The sequence below is a fragment of the Vidua macroura genome, chromosome 1, assembly GCF_024509145.1.
Source record: "Vidua macroura isolate BioBank_ID:100142 chromosome 1, ASM2450914v1, whole genome shotgun sequence".
Classification (NCBI taxonomy): domain Eukaryota; kingdom Metazoa; phylum Chordata; class Aves; order Passeriformes; family Viduidae; genus Vidua; species Vidua macroura.
In genome coordinates this window covers 26,980,623-27,004,656 of record NC_071571.1, presented here as the reverse complement: position 1 = coordinate 27,004,656, position 24,034 = coordinate 26,980,623, and the positions used below count along the sequence as shown (strand labels likewise).

The window sequence follows — 24,034 nt, the reverse complement described above, 5'->3', positions numbered from 1 at the left end:
TCTGACCTATTTGGCAATAAGTCAACCAGCTGCCCCTTTGACTAGAAAATATGATGAAGAACATCAAGTAACACTTTGCTTAAAATGTATGCTGCCTTTCCTTAACATTCACAAAAAATTCTGAAGTCTGGGTGTTCAGAACGCCCCTAAGAGCTCCTTTTGAACTTAAGTTCATTAAATCCTCATGTATGTATACTCTTAGATTTCTGTATCATAACTCCATTTCTGACACCTCTTTGAACACCATTAACACTAAACAATAAAACCAGTTTAGTATAATACTAACCCATGAATTTAAATACATGAAATTCAAGAAGATAAAATTTTCACACCACTTACTGTTCCATTAATGCCATCTATATATTATGATTACAGCCAAGTTGTCTGTTGAATGTATGCCATTAGATACAGAAAACAAATTTTTTTATTCCCTGATTTTGATACCATTTTACTCTGCCAATAGCTTATATTTTCATGTGATTGTCAATAAAAAGAAATTGCACACACTTTAAAATAGTTACATTAAAATAATTGTTCTGAAATTTATACCACTGAGAGAAACAGGAACAGAGACCTAACTCTTTTCATGGCTGCAGCTGGTCGTCTGTTTCTCTGGAAAGGTAATTTTTTGCCAAACAGGATATCTGCATGCACCAACTACATCTATATGTACTCTGAAACACAAACTAGATGGTAAACCCTATGTTTGTAAAATTAAATGTTGTGAGAACACAGCATTCAAAATATATTTCAATCAATTTTTAATTGGACCAACAGTATAAAATAAATATATTAATAATTTAATGCATCATAAATTCAGAACAGTATTTTTATTTAGTAAATGGAGAGTACTAAAGTACATGATTTTGAAAAATGGATTTTTATACCAGACAGCAGCAGACCACAGTAAGGGGCAAAATGAAAATGCAAAAATATTTTACTACACTGTAGAGCATATGGCAACTACACTATTTACTTTTAGCAAGAGAATTTTTGACATAATCGTAATAATCATAATCTCTGACATATACCTCAAAATACAGTAAGAAACTAAGATAGGAGATGGAACTGCTCAAAAAATGTAGAACTTTTCTCATTTAACTCACAGCAACTAACCCAAGGACAACAACTGGCAAGCAAGCTACCTACACTTGTGGCACATGCTACGATGTGTGCCAGACATCATCTTCAGACACACTGTAATCAAGACGTCAAAAAAACTGACAACACAGTTGGGGGTGTCCTGTTATTACAAGATCTTAGCAGAAATGCATTTATCCAAAATGACAGACTGGCGTCTAAAGAAGACTTTTATAAAAAATGACAATTATCTTCATACAGAAGTAAAAATTCTGAAAAGCAACTGTACAAATTCAGTAAGAAAGACTTTTTCCCCTTTTTTGTTGGGGGGGAAAGGGAGGATGTGACAGGGATAGGCTGATATGTGAAATGAGGACACATTTTTAATTGATGGACTTATTAATTAATTACAGGCTTTTCAAACTAACAGATGAATGCATTGTGTAAGAGTGGGTATGAAATTAGCATTACGCGTATGCAGTTTTAAAGGCAGTTACAATTCAAACCAGTTATTTACTCCACTAACCACAGATTTTTGGACACGTGTCTTCAGTGCAAAGACAGCTTTTGGACAAGTGATAGAGGCCATGCAAGAACCTCACACAGTAAACAGCTGCATTAGAAAGTAAACTGAATTTCTCACAATCTCAGAACTCATCAGTAAGTCAAGTAAAGGTATTTATTAAGGGTCCATGACTTTAGGTCTGAATAAAAACTCCACTCCTCTCTAATTCCTGGCCATGTTGCTTCTTCCATGTGAGCTCTGACAGAGTTGCTCCCAGATGAGTTATCATCCCTCTTTTTCCGTGGAAGACCTTATGCAACAGCTCATTAATGCAAGCAAGCAATCCAACAGGAATACAAGTCACAACTGAACAGGCAGCTGCTGCACCAGGTCCTCAAAAGGAAAAGGTGGTAGTATCAAATACCCAGGAGGGAGCCCTGGTGTCCAGAAGAAGTGAGTTTGACTCAGAGGAGTATTTTCTCAGCTAATGAATAACTTCACATTAAAACTGAGATAGCTGTCATAGAAAAACCTCTCTCAGTCACCAGAAAGATTCTGTGGACAGAAATTTCCACTTGAACAGAGCACCAAGGCATAAGTCAAGGGTGTAGAACCCTCTCCCAGTGAAGAAAACAGTACTCAATGAGGAGAAAATAAGGTCTTCAGAGGAAGAACAAATAATATCATCATTATGTGGGACCCTAGGTGGGACCCTAGGAAGGAGTGCACTCCTTCCACATAATTATTTACCATGCTACAGAGAAGACAAGAAAAGAAAACAGGCTCATTCATAATACCACTTGACATTGCACATAAAATCTATGAAGAAAACCCCTGTGGTATCCACCATGCTTTGGGCATTTCGGAATAAATCAGATTGCAAGAAATGGGCATATTACTCTTCCTAAGTGCAGGTAAACATCACTGCATTGATTTCTATGCAACTCATAAGTAGGAAACACTTCCTTCAATACTGTGCTCTGAAAAACCCAAAAGCTCAAATATTAGAACAAATTTCTGGACACAACATAATATCTGCAGCCATAGCAATATACCTACTAAAGGAAACCTGAAAAAAATAAAACCAAATTCTTGGATTTCAATGGGTTTACAAAACACATTCGCTCATTACTGGAACTTATTTTTCAAACTACCAAGCAGCTGCATATGAGAATACAAACGACTATAAATACAGTCTATGTCTATGATCTGGGTATACATTTCCAAAGTACAGATCAAAGCCAATGCTATTAAGAGTAAACCTTGCTTCAATTAACATTAAAAAAATAATTCTCAAAGTTGCAAGCCATGTTTATTATATGATTATATAGTAATTACCTGTTCAACTACTTTTCAATTTATTTTGGAAATCAGCTGAATTGAATGCTTAGGCAAACAGGACCAAAAAGTAACTGTTGCACTGCATTTTGGTTTTGACTGCAACTTCTTAATTATAGGCTGTTGTCTTCATGTATTACTTGTGCATTCAGAAGTAAATAGTCAGTCAGTGACCACTGGGCAGGAGTGCAGAAATCTCCAAGTTATTGAACATATGTATATATATAAGATCACCAGATCAAACTAAATCTTCAAAGGTTCCTTTTTTTTTTTTTTTGTAACTGTTCTGCTTTTATCTGGGGTGGAATTAATTTTCCTCACAGCATCGGACATGTGGCTATGTTTTGGATTTCTGCTGAACACAGTCATGATAATGCAGAAATGTTTTTGTTACTGCTGAGCAGGATGTGTGCAGAGCCAAGGCCTCTTCTATTTCCCCTATTGCCACACCAGCAAAGAAGCTGGGGGCGTGTGGCAGGTTGGGAGGAAACACAGCTAGGACAGATGACCCCAACTGACCAAAGGGATATTCCAGACCATGTGACATCACACTCAGCATACAAAGTGAGGGAAGAAAGACGTTTAGGGTGATGGTGCTCCTCTTCCCAAGTAATCATTACATGTGATGGAGCCCTGCTCTCCTGGAGATGGCTGAACATCTGCCTGACCAAGGGATGCAGTGAATTAATTGCTTTGCTTGTGTGCATGGTTTTTGCTTTCCCTATTCAACTGTCTTTAATTCAACTGACAAGTTTACCAGCTTTTACCCTTCGCATTCTCTCCTGATCCTTCTGGTGGTAGAGGGAGCGAATGGCTGTGTTGGGCTTGGTGGTTGACACAGGTTTAAACACAACAGTAATATTTTTATTTGCTGCAAGCAATTATTTAAAAAAAAATACTGAAAAAAGCTCAGATTTAAAACAGCACTTGCCCTTACTTATCATTATAAAATATCCAAGTACAGAAAAATATCCAAGTACAGCAAAATAACTGTCCATTTCTATTGAAACTATATTCATACATACTTAGCAATGAAACAGACACGTAAAGTGTCAAGTAAATCTCCAAATTGTTCAGCTTCAAATTGTTGCTGCGGAAATTTACATTTATATCACAGTCATCAATTACTTTCACATTCACAGCTTGCTTATTTTTCTCTAAGACTTCATCTGTTCAAACAGAACTTCATAAGTACTTCATACACACTTTCAAGTATTTACTATTAAAAGGAATTGCAAAGAGCTAACTAAACATTCAACCATGAATGTGAAAAATTACCCAACATCTATAGTCAATTACCTGGTACACACTGTAGAACTTATCAGAAGAAACTAACAAATTAAGTATTTTGAATTAATACATTTTACTTTGTTGCAATGACAACAAAAGAAACACACACATTGCACTCTTTGTATCAGTGGAACTACAGGGAATCTTTGCCTGGAACACTGTAAAAAGAATAGCAGCAATTACTTTTTAAACAGATTTTGAACTACTAAAATTCAAGTGACTTTTGAACTATGGAACTACTCTCCTTTAGAGGAAAGCCAGCTATAATCTTATTTTTGTAGGGACAGAAGTTTAGTAAACTAAGTAAAATGAGGACATGATCTTCTGGGGATTTTTAAAGTACTCCTCTTAAATAAAATAAATAATTTGCTATCATTTCATTCTAAAGTGGCAGAGGATCATTCTTCTATCACAATCATTCTTCACTTTAGCAATCATTAAATAAATCTTATGGAAAAAATTTTAGGGAGCTCCACAGCTTTAGAGTTTGGATGTATTGACTGGATGTAATGTCTGGGGAATTCTAAAGCATGCATTTATAACTATCAGCAAAAGATGAGTTCCTTGTGAGTTAATATTAGACTGTACTAGGGGGAAAATAAGATATATCATGATTCTATAAAACTAACTTTTTGATACTGCATTTCAAATCAAATATATTCTCTACACATTACTTTCCAAAAAACTTCATGGATACAGAAGAACAAATTCTGCAAGAAACATAAATTTAGGAGCCTAACATTTCTAGAAGGCAGTAAGATCTGACTAATGCCCTCAAAGGCACTTGGAGTGTGATCCAGCTCATCATAAATTAGGTTAACTAATCTGCTCTCTAAGTAACATTGACAGTCTGGATTAGTTCCTCTAAAGACCACAACAGGTTCAAGAGCTAAAAGTACACACGGACACACAGTGTAAGGCATGTGAACAACAGGACAGAAATTCCATCCTCAGTTCCCTAAGTGATGTCAAACAAAGAACTGAACTACATCCCAATGCAAGAAAAATACTGTTTTGAAACAGTTTTCTACCTTGTATGAGAAAACTGAAGTGTGAGTATAGGATTTATAAAACCACTTCCTACCTAGAAAGACATTCTAAACAGCTCAAAAAAAATTTAAATTAAGAGAGTCACATTAAATAAATGCCTGGTATGCTTCTGAAAAATGAAAGCCTATTTTCTTTTTATTTTAAGAAGTAGTTTAATATAATTTTCCTGGGAAAACCTAAAAAAAGGGGGTGAAGTCCTAAAATAGTACAGGATATGAGGAAAAAAGCCCCAACCTGGTTAACAGAGAAAAAAAGGTTTTGTTTTTTAAAAAAAGAGGTGTGCCTCTCTGTGTTAGTATCTCCCTTACCTTCCAAACTCAAGAGAAAGACCAACAACACACAATACAGTCTCATCTTCCATGTAAAGCTGTTAAAATTCCATACATTCACCTAAATTATTATTCTAGAGTACTTCTGTAAAACCAGATCACCTACATTTATTATGCACACATAGTCCTGATTTTGAAGGAATTAGCAAAACAACAACTTGATTGTGTTCTAACTTCAAAATTCTCCTGTTTTAAAATGTCAGTGAAAATTATGAAGAAGTTCAAGACTAGCTGTTTTCACTTATAAATGCATGCCATGGAAAATACCTTTCTTCTTCCCCTTCTCTCTGCTGTTTTGGTACAGCCAAAATATAGGTGAAATAATCTTTCCTTTTAGAAGGTCTCCTATTCTCATTATCTTGTATCTCAATTATGCAATCAAATTCATATACTGAAATAGGTAAGACAAAACAATTAATAGAATATCCTAAAGTGAAAATACAGTGTATAGCGCCAATATTTGCAGACTGTCATTCACTACATCAGTATCTGTAGACTATGTCCCATCACACAGGTTCCTATATTTGCTTTGTCGAAGTAGAAGATGGTTGTTACACCACTAAAAAAAAATCAATGCAGTATTTCAAAAAAATACCCACCAGCATTGAAAGGTGTTGTTTCAAGAAAGTAAGTCAAAATTTTATTAAAAGCAAAGCATATGCTTTCCTCCTGTAATAAATAACGAAGGGTTGTGTTACCTTCATGCACTGTTATTCCACAGTTGTCACACTGGATTATTTCATCAGCATCTTCACTGTTATCTCCAAGACAAACGCAACAAATCAAAATATGGTCCATTTTCTGGGAACTCCAATTTTGAGACTTCTCAAGGATCAATGAGTCCTAATATTGAAAAATGGAGACACATGGATTATGCCAGGAACTTCAATTTTATTTAAAGCAAGTAGAAGATCTGTTATTTGCTCAAATTTTGAACTACAATCAAAAAACCATGGAACATTATTTTCATAAGGCTAGAAGCTTCTTTGTTGTCAAAATGCTCAAACACTTCCTCCATGAATACAAGAGCTGGTATGCATGGATGTGAATGCAACCTATAGACCTGTTAACATCCAGAGGTCAGAGGAGAGTCAAGACAAAAATCTCAACACAGAATCCTCAAGACAGAACCATATGTCTTTGAATCATTTATGTTCTACAAAACAGAATACTTAAGAAGCCATTTAAAACCAAAATTTAAAAAAAGACCAAAGGTGACCTTCAAATGTATTAACATTCAGAAAAGTTGCTTCATCTTCTTAAAATTTAAAAAATCACATGGCTCTGAAAAATCCAAGAATACACAGCTAATACAAGCCTGCCAAGTTTTCACTTACATAAAATATAACAAATTATCAACTCTGTATGGTTTTGTTCTAATGCAAATTTATGTGTATCTGTGCATACGATTTATTAAAACTATATGTTCTTCTGATTATATAGAGGAGTAAGGATTTGCCCTGTTCTGGTAACCTACAATATGAACCACAGCTCTTAAACAGATTGTGGGTTTTCATGGGGAATTTTTCTAAGAAAACACAAAGAAGTGCTTCATAGACCAAAGTTATATGTAAAATTAGTTTTCTTAAAATAAACACTGTCTTCTTACTATTACCTTTGTGAGATAGGGCCACTGTCTCTTCTGCAGTTTCATGGCCTCCATACATATTCATTTATTTTTATACTAGAGCTACCTTTATTTTATATATTTATTTTATACTAGACCTACCTTTATTGGTAATATGAAGGCATATAAGGAAGTATGAAAATTAGCATAACAGTGAAAAATAACCATTGTGGTACAAAGAAACAGGAGTAGTTTCAAAGCGAAGAGGCTGAGAGTTCAAAGGTACCATTCAAAATGTGCAAATATAGTCCAAAACTGCTGCGTCAGCAAAAAAAAATAAGGTGAAAGATGCGCTCTCAAACATTTCTTTCTAATTCCAACTCACCATTTACAAAATACAGCACCAAAACTATGCCTAAGGGAACAGGAGCCCATGTAGAAGTAGAAAACAACATTCACAGAGTTGCACTGCTTACACAAAGGCAACTAATTGTGAAAAGTAGAAGAGTCTGCTATGGAGTTCAGACTTACAGAGCATCTCTTCCAACATACTCCTTTTAGGACAAAGCATTTTGAAGAAAGCAATAAACTTGGACATCACTGCAGCCCAACATTACTCAAAATACCCATGTTTAGCTTATCATTCACATTGCAGATAGGAAAATGGCAGTGGATGCTCCCTAACTTTGGCAGATTAACTGTGCTATGGCACAGATTTCTCTGATGCATGTCACAACTCTACAGAGATCAGCTTTTTCTGACAGTACCTTTCATTTAAACTGTTATTTAGCTTCACTGAGAGAAGTTTAAAAGACACTGGTAATCTCTACTGTTACAGAAGCCGAAGGTCTGGTAATTAAAAAAAAAAAACAAACCCAAAAAACACCAAAGTATTACTTTAAATTAAGAAACAGCAATGCATTGTAAAAACACTGAAATAACACTAGCTGTCTAGGCAGTGATAACATAAGCAAACATGGACCAAAAACCCAAACAAACAAGCAGTCATGAAAGGGCATAAAATTTTTGTTCTATTGTTAGGATCCCCAACCATTAAGGCTCACCTCATGTGAAGACAGCTACCAGGTCAAACAAAGCAACTGAGCAATGTATTTTTTTATGCAGGCATGGAGAGGGAGTGATCTGGAAAGTGTGCTGCTCTCCTCTGCTTTTAGTCTATGTAAGCACCTGAGAGACTCATCCAAAACATGGAAATTTTTACATATAACAGTAACTGCTGCAACTCCTGAACAAGTCCTGTTCCCTACTGAAGTGGGAGAAACTGTATCACTATGTAACTCCCATTTCTGTGGTGTTAATGAAAAAAGTGAGCATTTCAAGCTACATGCCCATAGACTTTTAACTTTAAAGGGAAAAAATTAAAAACACAATGACTACCTCATTGAGAATAGAAGAGTCCTATAAAGAGGTCATAATTATAAAAACAGAAAAGCACCATTTACCTACCAGTGATGCTTGACCTCAGGAAAGAAAGCTAACTTTGTATTCTGTGCATAATACAATTGAAATGCACATATTATTTCATTACAGCACATGTTAAAACAATGTATATGCAGACCTCAAAATACTTTTGTAAAATATAAACAAATAAAAACCACAGGGAAACAAGAACCAAACAACCCCTCCCCAACACCCTCCGCAGTTTCCATCCTCCAAAAATAAGTGAAGAAAAGAAAGAAAGAATGCATACAGAGGACACTACAGTATGTTCAGAACTAATTACCTGGACATTCTTTCCTAAATTTACTATGGATTTGAACATCTAAGAATTCAGTTTTCTAAGAACTCTGTTTCTGCAGTGTGATGTGATTCTCCTAGATGTATCTGCGAGACAAGATTTTTTTTTACACTTTTTCTGTTTTTACTAATTCAAAATATGGTAGCAGTGGAGAGCATACTGTTAAAATACAGTATATTGAGTATCAGAAATCTGAAAACTACAGTCAATAATTCAGTCTACAGATACTTTTGCAAATCTTCTTGACAAAGACCTAGTCATAAACAGTACAGCACGTTTACAAAATCATAATATGAACTTCAAATTTTCAATTTTGATTTTATGTTCTGATCACTGTTCTAAATCTAAGGCAAGAACAGAATAAGATATTAATGATACTAAGAAGCTTCAAAGAAGATACATCAGAGACAGCTCTGAGTTTCTGAAACAGGTCTGTTTTTCCAAGCCAATGGAAATTAGACTGAAGTATATATCACTAAGAATGCAGCTGCACATCTCCATTCTGATATAAGAAGCAACTCTGAAAGAAAACTGCCTCTCTGTGTTACAAGTTCTGATCATTAGTATTGGTAGAGTACTTTCAGCTCCTGAGCCAAGAAAAGGCAGGTAATAATACCAGAATCACAGAGCCTGACAAGGAAAGAAGATGCCTATACAAAAAGTTAAAAGAAGAAAAAAAACCAAACAAATCATGCCTTTTTTTTAAATCCCAATTATTACTAGTAGCTAAAACAGCACAGCTCACTTGCAATAATATATAAATATAAATATATATATATAATACCTATCAAATTATCTAAACTGGACCTAATCCAAATATTGTTTAGTTCCCTGTCACTTCACACATTTAAACGAAGTTTAAAGGGAACAGTAGAACTTTTAATAATGTCATATCACTACCACTTCTCAAATGTTATGTTGACATTGTGATTATTATATCCTGAAAATTGAATATAGATTTTATAGCAATTCTTTTTATTTTCTTCAGAATTTTGCTATTGCAGAACATGAAGGCAGCCACAGTGACAACCTGGTATCTTAATTTTTCCCCAGGCACAATCTTCAAGGCAACTGTAATTGTGAATAGGGGAAAAAAGGTTACATTATTAAAAACTTTTATATATAATATTCACATTCTGCAATCAGAAGATATTTAATATAATAATCATAGTACCCAAATACTTTTAGTATGGCAAGAAGTTAGTTCACTTGTGACTATTATAAGCAAATCTAACATAAACTATCATAATTATTCTATTTTATTTTAAACCTAGTGTGCATTTAAGTTTTTTTACTGAAAATTCTTCCATAAGTGAACTCTGTTCAGACTTTGATGTTTGTCGTAAAGAATAATGCCTCATTCATCTATTTTATGATTATGTCACAGATGCTTTTAACTTTCATAACATTATAGATATACAACATTTATACTAAAACAGAACTACAAGTCTCACTAACAAATGTTGGTTTGCATACTGGACCTCCTATTTGTTTTAGTACTAATCCAATCTCTGTAAAGCCAAGAGAAGTCCCACTATTGACTTTAGTGGCATTAGATTGGTCAAATGGTCCAAGGTTATTTAATATGCAGTGCCTATTTATCATAATTTTGCCTGCTTCACTTATTATTGTGTGAACACAAGACCAGCCAATCAGTTTAACTTTTAATATTAACAAAATAGTTACTGGGGAGTAGTTTCCATTTGTCAACAGATATATTATAGAAAGTTGGTTGCACTACCTCATTACTCTTGCTTTGTGAAAGAGCCAGGCTATCATTTGTCAATTCCTCATCATCTGCATTATTCCTGTTAAGAACTTTACTCTTCTTCTTCTTGGATCCTCCATCGCTAGCCGTGCTGCTATTATCTTCTTCATTAGCTTCCTCATCATTGTCATCCTCATCACTTCCACTCCCGTCATCTTCATCATCTTCGTTATCTCCATCACTCCCCTCTTTCTTCAGTGCATTCTTTCCTTTTCTTTTCTCAGCAGTAGGCCGCCAGTCATTGTCATCTTCACTGTCATAGTCATCCATATCATTTAGTTCTTCCATTGATACAAAATCCAGCAGAGGTCGGTTCCTGCGCAAATTCCATTTTTTTGGTTCATTTGTTTGCTCATCAGCCACCGCATCAGGTTCAGCTGCTTTCTCCTTCTCTTTCTTCTTTTTTGGCTTTTCTTCTTCATCTTCTTGCTCTTTCTTTTCAGTTTTAATTACCTCTTTGTCTGTTGTTGGCCCTTCTTCAGTGGAGGCTTTCAGCTGTTGCTCTTCTACTTTCTCTTCTGCCGGTTCCTCCTCCAAGATATTTTCTTCTGATTCAGTACAGGAACCTTCACCACTGTCCTTAGATGCATCTTCACTCCCATGACCACTTCCTTCAGAATCTGTTGAGCATATGAAAATTTAAAAAAAGTTCCGACACAAATGTACCCCCAAAAATAAAATCTCTTGAAGCAAGTTGTTAAACAAAAGAATGATGCATGTTCCTCCCTCATAAGGTATTCCACCTATTTTTTCAGCTGGTGTCCAAATATTGCTATTTCGAGTGCTATGTTGAGAATCTGTTAAACATGAGTGCATTTTAAGATGCCAAAAAGAAAAAGATGGTAGAACTTATTAAATGAGCATTATATGCTCCTTTGAACTGCAGCTCATATTAACAAAAAGCAGTAGTACAGAGTAATTTCCATGTGAAGTCACATCTTAAAGCATATTCCAGTTTTTAATTTCTGGAGGAGTTTTCTATATCTTCAAAATAAAATAGCTATCCAATAGAAGAGTTTTGAAATTACAAAATGAAGAGTTTACATAGCTAGTACTAATAATAATATGGATAATCCCACACCTTCGTTTTTAATACATCTTTGTTTTTCTGGGTTTGAGGGCTCTTTTAATTTCCAAGGTTAGTTCACTTATTAATCCCACATAAACTATGCCTCACTCAGCATTGCAGCTGCACTACACTGCATTAACCTTACACTACTCATACCTTATATATTACTGTTCTGTGTGCACTCAGTATTTCATTAATTAACACATGCCAACATGAGCAACAGAAAAGAATAAAGATTTTTATATAAAAAAGAGATTTTTACTATAAAGCACATGCAAATAATATTGAAAAATGACACGTGAACTTGTTAAACTTAATAAACAGCATCTACCTTGCTATCTCTCATCTTCTATGAACCTATTGCTTTTCATTTATGGTATTGTTTTAATGACGTAAAACTCAGAAAAATTTTTTTTAAATTTTAAAAAGAAAATATAGTTTCTTGATCCAATGAAGAGATCAATTAGGCAATGGCTACAGTTTTCAGTTTGCTCAAAGCCATCACCAATGTCATACAGATGCAAAAATGAAACATGTTGATGCTCACAAATTAAAAAAAAAAAAAAAAAAAGAAAACATCTTAATTGCTTTAGTTAGAACCCAAAAATCTCCACCACTCAGTATCACCTTACACAGAGAATTTCTCTGCACACTCAGCTCTGTATAAATCCAAATAAACAGACACTGAGGTAGGTGTGCACAGTGTGTCATTTCATATGGCATTTTTTACCACCCTAAAGAACCTTGCAAATGACTGCTAGTTATTACTTTAATATAATGGTCAGTTTTACTGTGTATACCTGCATGTGGAAGCGTTCGGTGAGATTATATAACTATTGACAAAAAAGGTCCATAAGTGCTACTATTACTGATTAAGACATCAAAGCTACCCATCCTCTTATGAGCTAATAGAAACTAAAAGTTTCCAACATATGTTCTAACATTTAGAGATCCAGAAAAAAACACAAGGTTTTTTTACAGTCTTTGAGAAAAACATAATTCAGTCACTTCTTCACATCTCTTAGCCTTTAATTATAGTAATCAAAGTACAAGATAATTAGCTGAAGTTTTGAAAAAGTAGAATATGAGTTAGGTATACACAAGAAATAAAACCAGTATTAACTAACATGCAATCCAAAAGAATTGTTTTCAAGTTACAATAATTTCTTTGGCTACAGAATCACAGGATGGGTAAGGACCACAGTGAGTCATCCCAGACCACACTGCCCAGGATTGTATGCAGACAGTTCTTGAAAATCTCCAGTGAGGAAGACTGCACAAAATCTCTGAACAATCTGTCCCAGTGCTTGGTCACCTGCACACTAAAGAAGTTTTTCCTTAGATTGAAGCAGAACTTCCTGTGCATCAGTTTCTGCCTGCTGCCTCTTGTCCTATTGCTTGGCCCTGAAAAGAGTCTGGTCCATCCTCAACATCCTCCTTTCAGATACTGATAGACAGGGATGTAGTCTCCTCTCAGTCATCTCTTCTTAAGGATGAACAGGCCTAGTTGTCTCAGCCTTTCCTTGTTGAGAGAGAGTACCTCCACAGAAAGACCACAAAAATGGTGAGAAGGCTACAACACTCCATGAAGACAGGCTCAAAGAGTTGGGGTGGGTCAGCATGGACAAGGCTCCAGGGAGAACAGAGCTTATGAGATTTTTTTACCAAGGCCTGTGGTGACAGAAAAAGGGAAACCAGTTTTAAAGTGAAAGAGGGTAGGGTTTAGACTGGACACAAGAAACCTTTCAATGAGCATGGTGAGACACTAGAATAGGCTATCCAGGGAAGTTGTAGGTGCCACATCACTGAAAACATTCAAGGCTGGGTAGAATAGGGTTTTAGACAATCTGGTCTAGTGAAAGAAGTTTCTGACCAAGGCAGGGGGTTGACTCAGATTATCTTGAACAGTCTTTTGATCATGGGTTAGTTTATAGGATACCAGGCCTGGCAACATACAGGGTACACCAGATACAAAGAGGAGGGAAAAGGATCTTTGCATAGGATCTTTGGTCTGTCACCTCAGTGGAAGTAGGGAATGGAGATCCGTGCAGCTGTAAAGACACAAGGGTTATTATGTGTTAGAAAACATAGACGTGACTGAAAATGGTCATGGTAAGACTTAGGGCTTGTTCCCCCAAAAAGGTGGAGAGATCAATAGCCCAGCTGAAGTGCCTCTACACCAATGTACACAGCACAGGGAACAAACAGGAGGAGCAAAAAGCCACTGAGCAGCAGTAAAAAACTATGACATAGTTGCACGCATGTAGACATGAGAAAACATGGACAGCCAGAATGTTGGGCTGGATGGCTATAAACCCTTCAGAAGGAACAGGCAAGGAAGGAGAGGTGGTGGGATAGCCCCATACATTAGGGAGTGTTTTGATTGTCTAGAGTGTAATGACAATATGGTTGTTTAAGGAAAAGACTCAGGGGAAAGTCCAACAAGGCAATAGTGGTGGAAGTCTGTTAAAGACCACCCAACCAGGACGAAAAGGAAAGTGAAATAGTCTATAAGCAGTCTATAGTCTCACAACCACTAGACCTCATTTTCACAGTGGTCTTGAAGTTACCAGACATCTGATGAAAACAGTACAGCAGAGAGGAACTGGTCCAGAATGTTCCTGGAGCATGTGGAAGATAACTGCCTGACACAGACAACAAGGGAGGCTACTAGCAAAGACTCCCCACAGGACCTGTTATTTGTGATCACAAAAGGCCTTGTGGGTGATGTGATGACTGGAGGGTGTTCTGGGCAGAACAAACTTGAAACAATAATTTTCAATTCTCAGACAAGCAAGCAAGGGGGTCAGCAGAACTTCAATCCTGGACTTTCAGAGATGATGCCCTGTTGAGAGGCTTGGTCGGCAGAGTCTCTTGGGAGACAGTCCAGGAAGGCTGGACATTCTTCAAGGAAATCTTAAAAGCACAGGAACAGGCCATTCCTACGTGCGTGAAAGCCAGCAGAGAGAAAAACTAATGTGCCTGAACAGAGAGCTGAGATCTTTAACTGGAACTCAGAAGAACAAGGAGAATTTAAGGCTTTTGGAAGAAGGGGCAGGCAACTCAAGAGGACTACAGGGATGATGTGAAGAAAATTTTTTTGCAGGGAGAAAATCAGAAGGACCAAAGACCAACTAGAACTTAATCTGAGTACTGTCATAAAAGATAATAAATACATAATCAACAAAACACAGGGTAAAGACAATCTCCACCAGTTACTGAATGAGGAAGGAAACAGAGCCAAAGGATGAGGAAAAGGCTGCGGTACTTAATGCCTTCTTTGCCTCAGTCTTTAACAGCAAGACCCATTGTTCTCTGGGTGGCCATCCCCTTAAACTAGAAGACAGACACAGGGAGCACAATGAAGCACATAATCCAAGGGGAAATGGTCAGTGATCTGCTACATCTCTCAGACACACACAGGTCTGTGGGCCCAAATGAGCCACATTCAATCATTTACCAGCAATCCTGGCTAACCAGGGAGGTTCCATATGATTAGAAGTTAAAAAAAATGTGGTACCTATCTACAAGAAGTGTCAGGAGTATCCAGGGAACTCCAGTCAGTCCTGCCAGCCTGACCCTGGAAGGTCATGGAACAGATCATCTTGAATGCCATCAAGATGCTGGAGCACAACAGACTGGGGCAGAGGGGTTGGAAAGCAGCTCAGTGAAAAAGGGTGTGGGGTGCTGGTTGACATCTTGCTGAACAAGACCCAGCACGTGCCCAAGTGGCCAAGAAAGCCAATGGCATCCTAGTCTGTGAAGCCAGTAGGACCAGGGCAGTGGCTGTCCCCCTGTACTTGGCAGGCACTGGTGAGACCACACCTCAAATCCTGTGTCCAGTTCTGAACTCCTCACTTCAAGAAAGACACTGACATGCTGGAGTGTGTCCAGAGAAGGACAATGGAGCTGGTGAAAGGTCTGGAGCAGAAGTCTGGCAAAAAGGAGGCTCAAGAAAGACCTTATCACTCTCTACAACCACCCGAAAGGAGGGCATAGCAAGGGGTGGGTCAGTCTCTCCTCCCATATAACAAGTGATAGAACAAGATGAAACAGCTTCAAGTTGCAACAAGGGTAGATTAAGTTGCCTATTAGGAAAAACTTCACAGAAAAAAGGTTGCTCCTCAGGGAAGTAGTTAAGTCACCACCCCTAGAGATATTTAAAAGATGTGTAGATGTGGCACTTAGGGACACGATTTAGTGGTGGGCTTGGCAGTGCTAGGATAACAGTTGGACTCTACCTTAAAAGGTCTTTTCCAGAGTACACAATTCTAAAATTCTGTGATACTTGCCAGTTCCCATAAACATTTTACAAGTAATTCCTAAAGCTATACTCTCATACTAGACATACCACAGATTATATGCCATATGTATACTGAAAGCAAAATGTATTTTGTGTCTCATTTCACAGGTGCCAAGTGTCTATGTACACAATTTGTCTTACTGTAAATAAGGTAATACAAGATTTTACCATGTTGAAATTAACTGAAATTTTTAACTTAGCTTTCATTATTTCCCCACCATAAATCTATGACAGACATTTCTTTTGATGCTTTAACTGTGCTGATGCATTTCTAAATAGTCTTAGACTTCTTGCCAATTTAAGCTTTCATTTTGTGTTGGGGGGAATCTTAGTCTTGGTATAGTTTGATCTCTAACAGCACTCTAATTTACTAACATTGATTCTTGTACATCAACACTACACAATGAAATAATTTAAAGCAGAAAGCAAATAAACACTCACTTCTCTCCTTCAATTTCTCTTGCCTTCTGCCTGCACATTTTGCTTTCTACTCTCCTTTATACAATCATATACACACCAGAGATACCTATAGTAAAAGATCTCTCTCCTCGATCTGAATGCATCCACTGTGATAGGTGTTTTTCTACAAAGACCTATTCTGTGATAACAGCAATTTTTGCAGGTCTTCTTCTATCAGCTGCATTTTTACTAAGGAAGAGGCTGCAGTATAAAATTTTCTCCTTGAAAGAAATGCTTAAAGAATGGCTCTTTCAAATTGGCAACCATATCATGTCATTCCCTATAGGAGAGAAGTACAGCTACTCTAAGTGAAAGATGGGGCCAGATACACCATCAAATAGTGAAGAATACAGAGTTGAACTGAGGACAAATAAGAAAGATAACAGTTGGGAGAAAGACATCATTTATTCCTCTATACCTTGTATCTTTAGCTCTACTAAGCACAACAGCAGGTGGCACTCAAATCTAAAGAGGATAATTCTGAAAAGAACAGAACATTATGCTACAGAATTAACATACAAAAAAAAAAGTGTACTAAAGAAACACTCCACTCAGCTGTGGAGTCTTGTATAATATGCATGAGACACAAGACTTCAGGGTAAACGTACTGAAATCATTACATGAGTCAACAAAAAAAATCCTCCCAGGTTTTTTGCAGGACCGTTTTACAAACAATTTTAAATACGACACCCCACAATTTCTAGGTTTTTTTCAATATTCTAAGAAAATACATGTATACAGAGAGCAAGTGCTACACTCCAAAAGTACCTGGCCAACCACTCACAGGAGACAGTCTGGTTCTTCAATGCAGTATTTAGCTTAATAAGCAGCCCTTTGAAAAAACAGCTTTATAGATTGTTTTAAGTGAACTCTAAAGGATAAGCTGGTTAAAGGCAATCATGGACTCAATTTTGGACTTGCCTCTTCTACTAAAAAAGCTTAACAAATTCCAAATACTAGACAAGAAGCATTTGGAATAATTTTAGAAAATTTTTTTATTTGCTCAATCCTATCTGGTTGAGTCTTTCTGAAGTGCTCAAAGCTACCTACAATGAATATAATCAAGGATCCTGGAACACTGAAAAGCTGAGCATGCAACACAGAAAGCAACTACCAAGTTATCACTGCTAAAAAATATTATTCAATAATAATCTAGCCATCATGTGACAAATAGCCTACAGTGGCCTTATACCTTCTTTTTGAGACCAGTAACAAAAACCAGGATGCAGGTGAGGTTAATGTCACTCAACCACCACCATCTTATCTATTGGTCCTTTACCCTCTTTTTCCCCCCACCACAAGGCAAACAGGCCTTTGACAAGATTACGTGAAATTACGTAGTGATCTCTGCTAAAGCACCATGTACAATCCCTCACCCAGGGTGCCTGCATCCTGATGGATGGGAAACTGTGGAAAGCACTACTGAAAGTGTTTGTCAACAGCCTCTGGCCATAAATTTCCTTACAGAAGAACAGCTCCAGTACCACAAAAAATCCTTGGCACATGTGCTATACCAACATGCAAAAGAAGCTGTACTTCCTACACATCTGATCTAGATATCACAGATAAAGACTCCATAATACCTTAAGGAAATGCTTAAACTAACTAGAAAGCTACAATATTAATAAATGGATGTAAAAAAAGAGGCAGGAAAACCTAGGTCATGTACAGAAAATAAGAATTTTTAAATTACAAAAGGCAAAGCTGTGTAACTGGCAAAATTGTGACCACATTTTTCTATTAGACACAGCGGTCCATTATGCTGTGATCAATAAAACTATAAGCAAGAACTAAAGGCTTAATACCTCACTTGCAACATAATTCCAAGAAATCTAACACACCAGTTAGATATATGCCCCTGGCTTTCTCTGCTATTTTGCTGCATATGATGATTAAACACTGGTAGACTACTGGCAATTCGACATCGGTGGTGCTGGCAGTTAAAAAAATTGAACTGTCCAAAACAACGTGATTAAGAACACACCAAACCAATATAGATTAAGATGCTGCAGCTCAAGGGGAGAAACTTTCTTCTCAAATAATGTTTTGAAAAGAAGTATCTAATATGTATTAACTGCAGACAGAGACTGGGCAGAGCAGGAGATGAAACTGACAACTGATTTCACAATTACACATTTCAGAAAACAAGTACTTAGTTTAATAGAAAAAATGATGGAAAGGGAACAAAGGAAAGTCATTTAGTAAGCAGCTTCCTCACTTTTACACTAGCAATAATTATGTCATATGACATTTCAGTAGATATCTATTCAAGGTGCAAAACCACTTAAAACTAAAGATTGCCAATTTTGACTTGAGTCATTAGGAAGTGCCTCATTTACAAAGTTAGAACACTGAAGGCTGGGTTCTAAAAGAACTTGGGTGCCCTACCAATTGCTTGTCAGCAAACACCTGGAATAACAGAAATCCCAGTGCTTACAACAAAAAGTTGAAAATCTTGTCTGTGACTCCAAAGTTTTACTTAGGGTGGCAGACACCTGTGCAGACAGACGTTTTACCTGGGATGAAGATACTCCAACAGAACATAATGCTGGTATTTTCCATTTTCTCAATTAGAAAAAGCCCTTGTGAATTCCAGTCTCAGGAAGTACACATTAATATGGAAATATATGATAATTTACTAATGATTAACTAACCAACATTTTCTTTTACCTTCCCTGACTATTGAAAAAACTTTACTCTTGCCTAATATTTAAGTTTAGTCTAAAAAAAACCAAGTGTATTTGTTTCTGCATCAAGATTTCAGTACTGTCAAACACTACAGTATTTTGATCCTTCACAAACACTTCTTTATATTACAATATTCTGTATAGGAAAGCAAAAGTGTAATCTCCATTGTGCTAAGAGGAAACAAGTTACATAAAGATAATAATATTTCCAATTTTTTATTTCTAGATCAAGACATAGGTTTTTAAGAATAGATAATATATGCATTTATGTAGATCATTACTTGTTTTAAACAGATCTTCTACTGACTTCAACTGCAAGAATAGTAAATAATATATATGTATGTCAGGCTTCACACTCAACACCAAAACAAAACAAAAAAAAAAAAAAAAAGAATGTATGTGAAAATTTGAGTCAATAAGACTAGTAGCAGAAGTAGTGACAGGAATGAGCTCTTCAAAGGCAGCACTCATTCTTTTCTCCTTTGCTACACTGCAACAGGAAGCAGTCCTTAAATTCACACGTGATTCCTGTTCAGGAACCACTACATTCCTCTGTGTGATTTCAATTTCAGTACAGGCATTGACAAAACTGACTTAGTTCACCAATGAGAGAGAAGAAAAGTGGTAAATTCTTGCTTTAGAGTCCTGCTGGGAATTACTCTAAACCTGTACTCTGATTTCTGACATCAGTGTATCTCCAGCTGCTCCCATTACAGAAAAAAACTGAACATAAGGACTCTCCAAAGCATGCTTTAGTTAAGTTAAAAGCAAAACTTCAAATAACTGATGTGTATTGTGAAAGATACTATTAAAAGCCTTAAGTTGAGAATATTACAGCATGTACAGCATCATCATTTCAAGTCACATGTTTGTACACTCTGACTCCAAAGGGACAGTTTTTTTGATTGATCTCACATTAAGATTACATGACAGTCTTTCTCATGGAACAATTTTTTCAAGATGTTTATAAAAGCCAGAAGAATACAGTACTTTAGAATATGGCATCACTAACAGAAACAGAGAAGCCATTAAAAATTATTTTGTTCAGTATAAACATAATGAAAATCCCAGAAGCTTGAAAACTATTTACATTAAGCAAGTTTACAAGAATGTAACAGTTCTAAAATCAATTTCTCTAAAGAGATGTCAGAATATTGAGATCTTTTAAGCAGAAAAGGCAACTGACTGCTGGGATGACCTAAATCCAAAAGAAAAGAAATTAATTACAATGAAAGTAAAAGTCCACGTTGCCTGTGGATTTTTTTGTGGAAATAGAAGTTAGGTGATTTGAAATATATTTTATAATGAAAAAATGTACCAAGGTGCCAGGACTCTGAAAATAAAAATTCAGAAATGCCAGCTGCTTCCTAAAAGCACTTAATAGCAACTTCTCAAATCCTTACTGCATTGCATATTCCCAGAAATCTGGCAGAACAATGACGGTATGTTAAAGTTTGGGCGCTCTAGGTTCAGCCCCCATATATTTGCACAGCATCATCTACTAGTACATACCACTGGACATCCTGAAGCTCACACATATGGACATAACACAGTCATCAGGGAGAAAACAACTTCAGAATTCTTTTAACTCCATATTTAAATAATCCTTTAACCTAATTTTCTGATTTGTTTTGTTATTTTAAACACCTATACATGCATTTGTGACTGAAATAAACATAAGTCATGGAGCTGTGGAATTACCATACTAGAATTTATGCTCATACTCAATGCAAACCGGTTCTTACTTCTGACACACTTACTTCCTTTTGTAAGCAAACTATACAATGTCATTTTGAATTCAAGCAAATACTAAATACTGATTTGCAACAGACTGCTCATGGAGAGTCCTGTATATGTGTGTGTGTGTGTATATATATGGGGGTGTGTGTGTGTGTATATGTGTGTGTGTAAGAAAATCCCTTTATTTAATCACTTCTTCCAGCCAAATTGAAATGGACTAAGTGCAAACAAATTTTACAGTATCTTATAACAGCTCCATTTTAAACCGGTACGGATGTTCTGATTCAGATTTCCTGCAACTATTCATTTAAACTTGTATTACATGTAAGAAACTCTTACTTGTAATAACTTTCTATTCTCCAACTTCTCCAAACCCTCACAAATTCCTTTTTCCACACTGAAAATCTTCATCTAAAGTATAAGATGTCAAATTCTTTTGCTGTTTCAAGGTGCTATTAAACAGAACATTAATTTCTCCTACAAATGATAGATATAAGTTTGGAAATGCTAAAACAACACTTCATGAGATACAGGAACATAAAACAGCAATTAGAAAAAAACATTTTAAGTAGAACTTGGATTTTTCCATATGCTTGTTTCAATTCAGTTGGATATTTAAAGGAAAATCCATTCAACTTCCTCAAAAAGAAATTGATTTTGAAATACATTCAAGGCTAGATACTGACCAGCCCCCTCTGGTATATATACAATGTCCTAAAAGTCAAAAAGGATAGCAATTACAAATGAATCTTCTGCACTCAGAAAATGTTGAGTCAGAAAACTGCATTCATTATTTTTAATAAATGACTGTCTTTTGACTAACTAATATACTGCTTTGAATTATGTGTTCATCACCCATACTCCCTTTCCAATCCTCATCTTCCCTTAAATCCTGCCTACATTATTGTTCCAAAACAGGGAGATTTTCTTTGGTAATTAAAAATCATTTCCATCTATGGCAAATTATATCCTTATTCAAAAGAAAGGATCACAAAAAGCCTCAGAACACAATTAAAAGAGTAGACTAAACAAGCCCCCAAAAGTCTTAAAATGAAATTGGTAAGATGACATCAGTTTTACTCTCTTAAGCCACTGCAGCCTGCTCTGTCAGAACAACCAAGGGAAATATGTCTAAGTCTAGGGGAAGAGGCACTGAGAAGAACAAAACCAACCACCCAAACCAAACAAGGAGCATTAGGGCAGATTTAAAACCTGACATTGGGTAAATTACTGTTAAGCTCTTTAAGTTCATCAATACAGAGGAACTTGCCAAATGTTAAAGAATAAGCCTTTAAATGGGAATACTTTTGCACTGTACATTCACATAAAACATACACCAGCATCCCCAGTGCAAAAATAACAAAGTCAAGTTATTTGATAAGCTGTCATAATGCTTCCCTCACATCTTATATATCCTGCATCTTCTTGTTTATTTCCCTCAGCATACACCACAGAACATCCAATGTGCAGTTTATTGACCAACATGGTCCTATCCCTTCTTCTTCTTTCCTTCAATATACTTAAGTTTACTAATTCTATTTTGGCCGTCTTGTCTATTTTTAGTTTCTGTGAATGTTCACTGCAGACACAGGAATCTGCACATACAGAAAAGACTGCAAAGCAACAACATTCTGTATTAAGGACTTCCTTCTAATATGAAATGTGTACACTTTTCCATATATTTCTATCTGAATGGACACCTTAAGTTTGTCTATTGTAAAATACAATAAAAACCAGAACAGATTATCTTTCTGCTTTAGGTTCCTACTCACCAAGTAGAATTAACCTTGAGAAAAAGTCAAGTTCAAAAGTCCAAAACAAACTATTATCCAGGCTTGTCCAAAACAAAATGGCTTTGGATTCTTATTTCAATACTAAATACAGTGAATATTCCAAAAATTATCCCTACACTGAAGAACTCAAAAGCAATAAATACAGTTAAGGCAGTCTGCACGAAAGCTACTCAAATGTTTCTACCAAAACTTGCTTCACAATCGTGAGGTTTCTGTCGCAAAAAAATAATCACAACTGATGTATTGAGTCCCAGTTATCCAATCAAGTTACTCCCTTCAAGGGGCTCCAAGTCCCAGCAGACTCACTACAAGCATTCTGCCTCCTATATAATATTAAATGAGCAACCATAAACCAAAAATGAGATAATTCTGAACCGAGGAGATGAGAAAGCATATTTACCTGAAGCATCTCCAACTTTAAAATCACTGTCATCAGAGCTATCATAATCTAAAGCTTCCAGCAGCGAAGCTGCCAAAGGCTTCACCTGTCTCCTCTTCGAACTGCGGTCCACTGCAGGGAAAAAAACAGTGTTGTTACTGGCTGGCATAAAGAGAACTCAGCACCGCTAAGGGCATTTAAATTACAAGGCAGCACGGGCGCGACACACAGGGGCAGTCCCGAGAGCAGCCGGCAGATGCAGCCGCACCGGGGTCCCGGGGACACCCGCTCTCACAGGTGAGGCAGGGCAGGGTCCGCCCTCCCGGCGGAGCGCTGGTGCTCCCTGCAGGCGCCGGGAACCGCACGGCACCGCGCACGGCGGGCTGCCCGCAGCCCCGGCAGGGCTACGCGGGCGCTGGGCCCCCGGAGCAGCCAGCATCCCCCGAGGACGCGCCTCGGCGTGATCCGCCAGGGACCAGACGCAGGGGGACGCGCAGCCGGGACCGTGGGACGCCCAAGGGACGGCGATGCGCCCGCTCCCCCGGGGGCGGGGGCGCTCCGCGGGCACAGCGGCACCCCCGCGGGGCAGGGCCGGCAGAACCGCTGCGGATCACTTACTAAAGCCTGCGCGGGTGGGCGGCGGGCGGGCAGGGGCCCTCGGGTGCAGCGCCGCCGAGCCCCGGGCCCCTTCCCCAGACAATGGGCACGGCGGCGACCCGGATGCAGACCCGCGCCCGCCCCGCCGCCCGCCCCGCCGCGCAGGCGCCGCCCGGGCGCGTGCGCACGGCGAAGGGAAGCCGGGGAGCGGCGCTGCCCGCGGCGCTGCGCGGCCTGCTGCTGTGCGCCGCGCTGGTCGCGCACTGTCAGAGCAGAACCGCTCATTCTCAGGGTTGTGCCTGTAAAAAACAGCCCTAAAAA

At 37.4% G+C, this 24,034-nt stretch overlaps 1 protein-coding gene across 5 annotated transcripts in view; it reads right to left on the bottom strand.

Moving 5' to 3' along the window:
* PHF14 (PHD finger protein 14) overlaps positions 1-23,818 on the bottom strand; it is a 161,115-nt gene extending 137,297 nt beyond the window's left edge. For 3 of the 5 annotated variants that reach the window (XM_053974350.1, XM_053974358.1, XM_053974366.1), the window contains exons 1-4: positions 23,735-23,818; positions 23,138-23,248; positions 10,660-11,306; positions 6,291-6,435 (exon numbers count right to left, since the gene is read on the bottom strand). In XM_053974350.1, coding sequence (XP_053830325.1) covers positions 6,291-6,435; positions 10,660-11,306; positions 23,138-23,248; position 23,735 — 904 coding nt within the window. In that variant the 5' untranslated portion in view covers positions 23,736-23,818. Of the gene's footprint in view, positions 1-6,290; positions 6,436-10,659; positions 11,307-23,137; positions 23,286-23,734 lie in introns of those variants that run through there. The other 2 variants (XM_053974333.1, XM_053974342.1) reach the window with 1 other exon arrangement.
* Positions 23,819-24,034: the final 216 nt, after the last annotated feature.